The sequence below is a fragment of the Corylus avellana genome, chromosome 9, assembly GCF_965113065.1.
Source record: "Corylus avellana chromosome 9, dhCorAvel1.hap1.2, whole genome shotgun sequence".
In the NCBI taxonomy this organism is placed as follows: Eukaryota; Viridiplantae; Streptophyta; class Magnoliopsida; order Fagales; family Betulaceae; genus Corylus; species Corylus avellana.
In genome coordinates, this window is record NC_142498.1 from 1454283 (window position 1) to 1466233 (window position 11951).

The 11951-nt window shown below is 35.8% G+C and overlaps 1 protein-coding gene and 1 pseudogene across 3 annotated transcripts; both read left to right on the top strand.

Annotated features, from left to right (window-relative positions):
• The first annotated feature begins 194 nt into the window (after nucleotides 1-194).
• LOC132190059 (Pentatricopeptide repeat (PPR) superfamily protein) lies at nucleotides 195-2851 on the top strand. 2 transcript variants are annotated; one of them, XM_059604941.2, is made up of 2 exons: nucleotides 195-2486; nucleotides 2728-2851. In XM_059604941.2, exons 1-2 carry the CDS (start codon nucleotides 383-385, stop codon nucleotides 2733-2735), a joined length of 2112 nt encoding a protein of 703 aa, XP_059460924.2. In that variant the 5' UTR covers nucleotides 195-382; the 3' UTR covers nucleotides 2736-2851. The 2 variants fall into 2 exon arrangements, with proteins under 2 accessions (XP_059460924.2, XP_088366599.1); XM_088510473.1 differs by having other exon boundaries at nucleotides 195-2851.
• A 1261-nt stretch (nucleotides 2852-4112) lies between these two features.
• On the top strand, nucleotides 4113-9262 carry LOC132190128 (ribosome biogenesis regulatory protein homolog; annotated as a pseudogene). Its single transcript, XR_015909093.1, has 8 exons — nucleotides 4113-4231; nucleotides 5763-5912; nucleotides 6470-6521; nucleotides 6683-6811; nucleotides 7061-7177; nucleotides 8463-8645; nucleotides 8738-8848; nucleotides 9062-9262. The product of XR_015909093.1 is annotated as a ribosome biogenesis regulatory protein homolog (transcript).
• The last annotated feature ends 2689 nt before the right edge of the window (nucleotides 9263-11951 follow it).

The window sequence follows — 11951 nt, forward strand, 5'->3', positions numbered from 1 at the left end:
CTTTATCTTTACCCCTTTGGATGTGTTAACAATCCGGTGTTGGTTACCATAAACAACATGTATAAACCAAATGTCGTTTAACGATTTCCTTCAACGAAACCACGTGAGAAACGACTATGTCGTTTATAGAAAAGACCATTTAAAATGCGGAGTTTTGGGCCTTTTGGCGAAACAGACCTTCATATAGTGCTTCTCTTGTTTTACAGCTATCAAATTGATTGTGGAGCTTGATTCTGTTAAAACAGAAGTCTTTAGCAAATGGGTATGATCGAATTGACAAGATTGTGTGCCTTATGATACTGGGTATTGAAGAAGATTAAGAAAAAAGAGAAGGATTTGTGGTTATTTAAGTAGTGAAAATCCTTATGGTCGTTGCTAATGAATGAGGCCATTGCACTCACTCATTGAGAGCTCAGCGTATGCTTCCTTCAAGGTTTTGGTAAACCATTGTCGGGCAATCAAATTAGGTGCCGTCGCAGACATCTACACTGCCAACAATATCTTATGTGGCTATACAAAATGCAGGGATTTATGCGTTGCTCACAAGTTGTTCGAGGAAATGCCCCACAGAGACACTGTGTCTTGGAATACAATGATCGGTGGGTATATAAACTGTGGGAATTTCGAGATTGCGTGGGAAATTCTGAGAACCATGAAGAGATATGGATTTGATTTTGATGGGTATACATTTGGAAGCATACTCAAGGGGGTTGCTTGTGCTTATCGGCTAGATCTTGGGCAACAAGTGCATTCGATGATCATTAAGATGGGCTATGCCGGAAATGTTTATTCGGCTAGTGCACTCTTGGACATGTATGCAAAGTGCGAAAGAGTTGAGGATGCATATGTGGTGTTTCAGTGCATACCGGAGCCTAATTCTGTTTCATGGAATGCGCTGATCGCTGGTTATGTGCAAGCGGGTGACCGTGGGACTGCATTTTGGCTTTTAGATTGTATGGAGCGGGAGGGTGTGAAGCCTGACGATGGCACATTTGCTCCGCTTTTGACGTTGCTTGATGATGCTGATTCTTACAAGTTAACGATGCAGATTCATAGTAAAATTATAAAGGATGGGCGGGCATTTTATAACACCATGTGCAATGCCTTAATCACTTCATATTCAGAGTGTGGGTCCATAGAAGATGCCAAAAGAGTGTTTGATGGTGCTATTGGCGTCCAAGATTTGGTGACATGGAATTCCATGCTTGCTTCTTACCTCGTATACAATAAAGAAGAACTTGCATTCCAACTCTTCATGGATATGCAAGGGCTTGGGTTTGAACCAGACATCTATACTTACACTAGTCTCATTAGTGCTTGTTTTGATGCAACACATAAAAGGAATGGGAAATCCTTGCATGGATTGGTAATGAAAAGAGGACTGCAACTATCCGTACCAATATCTAATGCATTAATAGCCATGTATCTTAAATCAAATAACAGATCTGTGGAAGAAGCATTGCTCATTTTTGAGACCATGGAGTCCAAGGACCGTGTTTCATGGAACTCTATTTTGACTGGACTTTCTCAAATTGGCTTAAGTGAAGATGCCTTGAAATTCTTTGGTCATATGAGATCTGTGGTAGAAGACATTGATCACTATACCTTTTCAGCTGTCCTCCGATCTTGCTCAGACATAGCAACCCTCCAATTGGGTCAACAAGTCCATGTCTTGGCACTTAAATCGGGCTTTGAATCCAATGAATTTGTTGCCAGCTCATTAATCTTCATGTATTCCAAGTGTGGGATCATTGAAGATGCTAGGAAATCCTTTGAAGATACCCCGAAAGACAGCTCAATCACTTGGAACTCAATCATTTTTGGGTATGCACAACATGGGCAGGGAAATGTTGCACTTGACCTCTTCTACATAATGACACAGAGTCGGGTGAAACCTGATCATATAACCTTTGTTGCGATTCTAACTGCATGCAGCCATATTGGTTTGGTAGAAGAAGGACGCAAGTTTCTAATATCTATGGAATCAGAATATGGGATTCCACTGCGAATGGAGCATTACGCCTGTGGAGTCGATCTATATGGGCGAGCTGGGTGTCTAGATGAGGCAAAAGCTTTGATTGAGGCAATGCCTTTTGAACCTGATGCAATGGTGTGGAAGACTTTGCTTGGTGCCTGTAGGATTTGTGGTGACATTAAATTAGCTAGTCAGGTAGCAAGCCTTTTGCTAGAGCTAGAGCCTCAAGAGCACTGCACTTATGTTCTTCTCTCGAACATGTATGGGCGTCTTAGGCGGTGGGATGAAAAGGCTAGTGTGACGAGGCTTATGAAGGAAAGGGGAGTGAAAAAGGTCCCTGGTTGGAGTTGGATAGAAGTTCATAATGAGGTGCATGCTTTCAATGCAGAAGACCATTCCCATTCCCATTGTCAAGAGATATACCTTGCATTGGGAGGGCTAATGGAGGAAATCAGGAGGTTGGATTCTGTTGCCAATTTAAAGGTTTTGATGCATGATTTTGATCATATGGGTATGTGCAGTGAATTGAGACTCTGATGCTTATTCGAATCCTATTGTTTGGGTTTGCTGCTGCACTTTATGTTAGGTAAATTATCTTTTTGAAGATGCAAATTATTTTTTTGTATGGGAAAAATATCACAAGTTCAAATTTTAGAGCTTGTGCTCAATGCTGGAAGCTTACTATAATAGCATTCTCTGTGATATTATAGCCAACAATTTATTCAGGTTATGTATCCTGCTTTTGGCTGCAGGCAAATAGAGGGAAGTAACTAATAGTGGAATGCAACCAGTACTGCTGTTCTAACTCGTAGTGATTGTTCCTCAAAGAATGGCTCTGTTTATCAATAAATATTTCACTTGTTTAATTTTTGATCACTGGTTTGATTTGAATTTTGAGATGTTTTATCAATGAAATTCTTACAATTATCTTCACCAATCAAATTATTTTATTATTCACCCTCCTCAACTTTGGATTAAATAATACTTTTTATTAAACCTTCACTTTCCAAATATATACCAACATTTGGAATTTTGCTATTGGTATTGGTTTGGTTTGGCTTACATCCTTTTAAGAATTGCTATTGGTTTGATACCAATAACAGTTGTCGTTTAAGAATGACAAGAATTCATATGAATCTGCGATTGAAAAGTCATTAATGTGCAAGCCTCTCCCATTGGAGCCCACTATGCCAAAAGCGAGAGAAACCCCATTTTCTCTCTTCTTCTTTTTTAACAACCACGTCACCTGTACGATTTAGATTTAAGAGCAATTTGTTTAAGGAAAACGATGTCGTGCAACTTTTTGTTCTGGTGAAAAATGAAATTGGTATGGAGAGTATTGCCAATGTAGTTAAGTAGGTACATGCTCTTTGGTGTAAGGTTAACAATTTTTAACATGACTCGCTAATCTAACACGAATTTAGTGAGTTAATATTGAGGGGTTTGACCCATTAAATAAAACGAGTTAGATTAGGATTTACTTATATAGTTTTATATCCTATGCCTCGACACGACCAAAACTCAATACACAAACACAAATTACCACCCGTATTTGATGATTCTAGATTTTGTTTTTTTAATAAATAATGATTTTGAAAGTTGCTATGGTATACGATAAATTAAGCAAGAATTATTTGGTAGCCAGTATTGTCAAATGGATTAGTTTTAGGCATAATAATATGAATGTAATTTTTAATAATATGAATGTAATTTCTTAGATATGAAAAAAAAAAAAAAAAACTTTTAATTTGGATACCCTTCTTGAAGGCTAATGTACATTTGATATATGGAATGACAATTCCATTAAGAAAATAAATAATTTTTATTGAGAATAAAAGAACTATTCTCATGAAAATAGAATAATGATCTCGCTTGTACTTTAGAAAGAGAGAGATTTAAATTAATAACCTTCTCTTCATAAGGCATAATCTCCAACTAATTGAGCTATTCTTTAAAGATTTTTTTATTTTTTTATTTCGCTTACTAAACATACCATAATTCAAGGAAAAATACTTGTCATAAAAGGGGCCTTATTATAAAATAATGAGTTTACCATACAAATCCCAAACGACACCGTACTTACCCACGTATAAAACCTCTGTAAAAGAGTTCCTGAGCTGCAAAGCTAGCACAGAGAGCACGCCCTCCAAGGAAGGAGCCGTGTGAGATGGAGACCCAAAAGCAGTTCGAGGTCGACTTTGGCAATCTCATGGCCTTCAATCCTAACCACCACATCCCCTCCCTACCCTCCTCCAGGTTTGGCTTTAGTTTCCCATGTATAAAATCCATATATATGCATATGAGTATGTGTTTAGCCATGGGGTTCTGTTTTTCTTTCAAGTGGTACAGTTATTAAAATCTATGTGAAGGTTCTGATTCTGGGTTTTGTTTTTGGTGTTTTTTTTTTTTTTTTTTCTGGGGAATTTTTTGTTTCAGAAAGCGAAGATTTTTCGAAATTTAATTGAAAATACACGCAGTAGAACACACATTGAGATAAATATATTCATGGCATTGGCTTTTGTTGCTTTTTGGAGGTACGATTTGAACTCAGAGAGGGTATGCTATAGATGGTATATGAAGGTCTTGTTAAGAATGGTTACAAGTAAGCGTAAGAAAAAGAAGCCAGAATATGAGAAAAGAAGCTTTCTATGCACACATTCGATATTGAACCTTTATTCCGCCCGTCTATATGATACTATTCCAATTCTCTTTCTGCAATTCTTAACAACAATACCATTTTCTGCAGTGACAAGTTCTCAAAGATGAGTCTGTCCAAGAGAAAAGCAACCAATTCATACAATTGCAAGATTGCCAAATATGGCAACTTCAAACATATATAAAAAAATCCCAAAACAGACTGAGGCCCAACTGATACGGAAAACCAACTCGGACCCTTTTGGAAGATTCATCCAAAAATAAGAAAAGCTTTTGAAAATTCCAGAAACATATGTGAATATAGTCATTCTACTTATTCTCATGAACCATATTGCAAATTCAGACAATATATTCTGGAACTCAGGTTGATACTAACAAGATGGCTTTGTTCTAAAAAACTAAAGAAATTCCAACCAGTTCATGTTTTTATGGAGGACATTTCTAAATAAACTCAAATTCCTTAGTGGGACATTTCTGGGTTTTCTGACCATCTATGTAAATAAAGAAGACCCTATTTACAGCGGTGTTCTTCTCAATTCACTGCTTCTATAGAAATTTTTTTGCCAACAGTTTTACTAACGACTGCTATAGGCTATTGGCAAAAAAAATTAAAATTAAAATTAAAATTAAAATGAAAGGGTGTGACACCCACTAACAAATAAGCACCTGTTATTGCTCATTTCTAATATGTTTTTGTTTTATTCCTTCATTTATTTCAAATGTAGAAAAAAAAATGAAGATCTAAGTCAACAATCAACTAACTCATAAGGAAGTTCACATAAGAGCTTAACTTGGTTTTCCCAGGAAGTTCAAATAAGAGCTTAACTTGGTTTTCCCATGACATTTATTCCCAAGTGATGAGTAAGAGTGGGATGGTCATGTTTCTGGTTTTAAAATTTTGGGTGGGGGGCAAACATAGGTCGACCCCCTAGGAATGTGTGGATATTAAGAAAAAATTATTTCCAAGTTTCACCGTGCATCTATTTGGTGATAACCTTTTTATCTGACATTTTCATAAGTTCTGCAAGGTTTTTTATTTTTCAAAACATCATTCTGTGTGGAAGATTACATATTTGGTTTGAGGAGTGCATTTTGTTTCTGTGTTTTTTAATTGATCTTCCAAAAATCACAGGGAGGATTTAGTGAAGGAATGTCTAGAGAAGGGCACTGAATTAGTTCAACCATTGCAAATAAACTGTTCGACTTACCTTCAACTGAAGACGTAGATGGTCCCCTGGTCAAGTTGCCTCCGCCACCAACAAGACTGCCCAGAGAGAAGCCTGTAAGTTCTTCCCTTTTATTTATATACCCATATCTATTTAATCTTCCAGATATATGTACTTTTTATATAGGTTCTGCATATTTACATGTAATCATTGCCATTTTGTGCATACTAAGGTTACACTGAAGTGCGATTACTTATATGATAAAAAGGGAAGATGGCTTATAACCGGCATTTTTAGAACTTTCTACCTTCTTGAATTTCTGTTGCCAAAATATAATATATTGCAGTAGCTTCTACAGCTTACTAGCTGGGAAACTAGGTTTTTAATGGCAACTTTTTTGAGAGAAGGGTGAATATGTGGAAATGACCCTTGGTTAGGTTGGTTAGGAAATTCCAAGACAAGCGAAGGAAACCTGATTTCTCATGAAAGGAGCAGAAGGGAAATCTATGTGTCACACCTTGGAGTATAAATACAAATAGAGGAAGATGCATATTCCTTGTATAGGAATCTGTATTTGTTGATATTTAAATTGTATAATGTGCCATGCAGTTCCTAATTGTGTATATATGGCATAAACACTCGATCGCTTATCTCAAATACATTGTGTTTTCAGCTGCCAAAGCCAAAACCTCCTACGAAATGGGAACTGTTTGCCAAAGCAAGAGGTTAGTATATCTTTATAATCATCTGCAGCCTATATGGGTAATAAAATATTCGTTTAATATTCAAGACCTTTTTTTTGGACTTCTATATGCATTTAGTAGATCTGATCTGTCATGGCTGAAGTTAGATGTTCTTGGTTCTAAGGGTTTGAGATATCATGCAGGTATAAAGAAGCGTATGAAAGACAAGATAGAATATGATGAGCAAACTGGTACTTGGAAACGTCGCTACGGATATGATCGGGCAAATGATGAGGAAAATATACCTATCATTGAGGCGAAGATGACTGATGGTAAATAATTCAACAAACCCTTTGGCAAGAATCCATTATTGCAATTATTGCCTTCTAGAGCTACTATTTTATTCTATTTTTTTTTTATTTTGTCAAAATGGGAGAAGGATTTTACTATTTTTTTTTTTTAAAAAAAAATCATTAGGTAACTGAGATTATAAAGTGATGAACTTTTATCTACTAATTTACAAGTGTCAAATATCATATCAGTTCTATATTATGTATGACATAGTGATCACCTTTTTGTAGTGCCAGGGGAGGACCCTTTTGCTAAAAGACGAACAGATAAGAAGAATCGTGTTGAAAGCAAGAGAAAAATCGGTTGCAGAACTTGAAACAAGCAGCAAAAGTTGGTGCTTTACCAAGGTTTGCCTTTTTATCACCTTTCTACTGTTCCGAAAGCATAAAAAATTTCTTAATTGGTACAATTCATTGTCACGTGAATATTAAATTTGGTTATTAATGGCTACAAATTTACAAATTGTATTCTTTGAGCCTGTTGTATCCCTGATCAATTCAAAGAAATAATGACATGTAAACCATGATTGTCTTTAATTGCCCCTGTTGCTCTTTTTTTTTCTTCCCTTTGTTGGAGGATGACCCTAGATGCTAACGATGGTTTCACTTTTGCAATTTAAGAGTGAACCTATGATTATGCAATCTCCAAGGTTGTTAGTGTTTATAACTAACATGACTTCATCAGATATGATTACTACCTGAACAACACATATTGCAATTATTTTTGAGCATTATGAATAAGCTGTGAAATATCAAATTGACTAGATCACCTCAACTTTATACCATATATCCTTTGACCCAATTCTTTCAGGACATCTGGCAGTGCGTTGTTTCTTCTCCTTGCTTGTTGCTAATGGCCCAGCCATCCCAATTGATTTTTCATCTTTACGTTAATTGGTACTATACCAAGTCCTCATGAATTTATTCATTTTTAATCCTGGCCTTTCTTGCCCAGTGCCCACCATATCTCATCAGTCTTCGCCATTTTGACAATGCTTTAGGAGCTCTTCTTGGCTTAATTACTTGAGTCAAATAGACCTGTATGTTGTGTTTTCTTGTTCTGATAGTTAGTTTGAAAAAGTTTTTTGGGGTCCAATCCTCGGTCTTTGGTAGAGCATTCTCTTCTTGCGAGTCCATGCCAACTTTGTTTGATTACCATTCTTCTATATTTTCATTTCTCCTTTGATTGATATATTGTTTATTCACGCACAAAGACTAATATGTATACTTCAGTCATATTTTGGCGGTATCATGTTATTATTTTTATATATCTTATAAGTAATGCTACTTTTCACACCCATGTCACACCGGTTGATATGACGTGTTTTAAGTGGCATATACTTTTTCTTCTAAGTGGCTGACATAGAAAGCCACTTAAAACACGTTACGTCAACCAGTGTGACATAGGTATAAAGAATTTTACCAAACTAATATCCTACTATGCTGATGTGATATTGTCAATTTACACTTAATTTTTTATTTTTTTATTTTTATTTAACAATGATTGATCTAAAGGTGGATTGACAATTCCATATTAGCATAGTGAGATAGTGTGGAATATTAGTATGGAATACACCATTATATACTCATCTTATATTTTGCAACACTGGACCTGACGAAACTCTTTCTGCAGCCACGTCCAACTAGCTGCCACAGCTTTGCTCATAACGGAACGCCGGCTGCACCCAAGAAAGTCACAAAGGATGAACTTGGGAATGTAGCCGGAATAGCAGCAAGTGCCACAGCCAGTGGTGGGAAATTTGACAAGAAGTTGCCAGGAGAAAAGCCTGCACAACATAAAGAGAAATATCGCAAGGTTTGTAAACTTTTACAAATGCAAATGCTTCTCTGAATAAAGTTGTACTCTTAGCAATTGAGTGGTTCAACATCTTCTGTAAATCCTTTCAGTTCCTACTAGTCGTGGAAGGAAAAGGGATATCACAAGAGAAGGAGCAAACCGAGAAAGTTCTGAACAAGCTAATCTCTAAGAATTTCCATGAAATTTTAAACCTTGATAAGGTAAAATTTATCCATTCAGTTACATCTTTCCTTGTGTGGACCACGCCTAATGAAGCGGAGGTCACTAGTTCGAATCCCCCCTCCCCCTTCCCTTGTGTGGACACTTCAAAAAAAAAAAAAAAAGTTACATCTTTCCTTGGTGGTCAAGCCTTCTGCTTTGTTGGTCAAATCAAGTCTTGCTTATCAATTGGACATGTATTGTTTGGGATCTAGGCTGTCAACATGTACAATGTGAAAAAAGAGAAGAAGCGAAAGTACCATAAAGATAAGTCTACACCAACCTCAAGCAAGTTGAAACCGAAGACGAAACCTCATAAGAAGGGATCTTCGAACTCGAAGAAGGGATCTTCATACTCGAATAAGGGATCTTCATCCTCAAAGAAGGGATCTTCCAAGAAAGCAAAGGCAAAATGAGTGTAAGTGATTGGAACGCTGGAGAGCTTGTAGAGTTTTGGGTCAGGGAAAGTTTGTTTACTTGGAACAAGTGTTTTGTATAAGATTGTAAAATTTTGGTGCAAAAAATTATGTTCTCTCTCTCGTTCACGCGCACAGACGCATCTTTGGATTATACCTAATTCAATTTTGAAATAAATCATCGTAGGTATGATATACTCTACAACTCAGGCTAGGAATAATGCTATTTTTCATACTTATCACACACATTTCACATTGATTGATATACTATAATTTATGTGGAAAATCATTTTAAATATGTCACGTTGGTCGATGTAAAATGGATGTGAAAAGTGACATTATTCCTTAGCCTAGTGGCAGTGGGTAACATCTAGAAATAATGCATGTTTTGTTGTTTCTTGAATTGCCAGATGAGACTATGGACACAAACTTTCTCTATTTGCCCAAATGTCTGGACATCAAGGACAAATGTCCGAACATGAGAGGTAAATAGGGTTAATAAAGTTCTCTAAATGATATGATATTGTCCGCTTTGAGCCAAGTCCACTCGGTTTTATTATTGGGTTTACCCCGAAATGCCTCATACCATTAAAAGAGTATATTCCATATAAACACATCATATTTTTTATGCTCAGGCAATGTGAGACGTTACAATCACCCCCTCTTAGGACCCAGCGTCCTCACTGGCGACTCTCATGGGCTTTGGGCCAAGCCCGCACGGATTTATTATTGGGTTTACCTCCAAAATGTCTCATTCCATTTAGAGAGAGTATATTTCATATAAACATATCATCTTTTCCATGCCCAAGAAATGTGAGACGTCACAATCACCTCCTCTTAGGACCTAGCGTTCTCGCTGGCAACCCTCATAGGCTTGTGCACGCTCCTCTCAAGTCTCATCTCAGGTTGGGCTATGACTCTGATACTATATGTAACACCCCTGCTCTAAGTGGTATGATATGATATTGTCCGCTTTAGGCCAACCCCACACGATTTTATTATTGAGTTTACGCCCAAAAGGTCTTATACCATTTAGAGAGAGTATATTCTATATAAACACATTATACTTTCCATGCTCAAGCAATGTGAGACGTCACAAACATGATGTGATTGCACAAATGGGAGGAACATGTTGTGACTACACAAAAACAACTGAAGTCTAGTAGTCTATAGTGGGAGATTGGTAAGGATTTGCTTCAAGAAAATTAGCCATTAGATAAATACTTGTAAAAAAAAAAAAAAAAATGTCAATTTTTACTGCTATGTTATTTCAATTGTATGACTAGTGATGAATCAAGAATTTATCTTGTTAGGGACAACAATAAAATAATAAAATATAATGAAGATGTGGCTTGCGGAAGACTACTTACTGCTCAGACAGGAGAACTTTGATCATAGGTTTCAAAGAACAGAATTACGGCGTAGTAGTAGCCAACAACAATGAACAAGCACAAAAAAAAAATAATAATAAATAAATAAAAATTGTGGTAGCCTAGTAGGTAAAAAGTAGAGTAAAACACCATCTCCTTCAGTTTACTCTAATTTTTGGGCTGAAATTTGGGCTTGGCTGAGTTTTATAGGGGTTAAAAGTGTCAAAGATATAAAATTTGGGTTTATTTTATAGGAGCTAGTAGAAAATTTGGGCATAAAAAATATTTTTTTTAAAAAAATAAAATAATTTTTTTTAGAAATTAAAAAAAAAAAAAAAAATACTAGGGGCGGGCCCCTTGCTCACCCTTGTGTGTATCCGCTACTGTATATGACAATCGTATACTAATCTACTAAATAACATTACTTTTGTAAAAAATAGTGCCATTTGATGGCTAAATGGCCTCTTAGTTATGTGGATGAAAGACTACATTAAATGAATTTTACATATAGAATAATATGAAAAATTAAATTTTTATTCTATAATACTAACATTGCTGTCTAAAAAAACGATTGTTAATTAAAATTGTCAATTCAACATTGTTAGATAATTGGTGGATAAAAATATGAGTATATAACATTTTTCTTAAATATATGAGGACTAAATTGACCAAATCAATCTCTCATAAATAAAAGATAAAAAATTGGCCTAATCAAAACTTTGAGGATCAAATTGATATCAAACCCAAACTGAGTGGGACTTTGGCCTTCAGAATTTAGAATTTAGAATTTAGTTGATTTTAGCCACTCAAAATCAACTTTTTTAGTTTAACTACTACTTTTTTATAAGAGTAATTTTAGGTAGCCCACTTGTGTCCTACTAAGAATGATGTGACTATTAAAGTCACAATTAGACTTGTGATTGATCATTATTAAATTTTGATCAAAATGTGATTTTAATAGCCACATCATTCTTAGTAGGACACAAGTAGGCCACCTAAAATTACCCTTTTTCACAATGCACTCCAGCAGACTATCTATTTTACAATTTACTTTATTTAAATATTATTTTTTAATCTATTTTTAATTATAGATAGAGGAGAGAGGGAGAGGGAGAGGGAGAGGGAGAGAGAGAGAGAGGAGAGAGGAGAGGGAAGAGAGAAAGAATAAAAAATGTTTACAATGAAAGTTCACTCTAGCAAATTTTATAAAAATTGATATTCTAGAAGGTATGTTGGAGGACCCAAATTACTAAATTTAACTTAAAAATTAGTTTAAAAGCCCTGCCGGAAATGCTCTGATAATTGATACGCCATAGAAA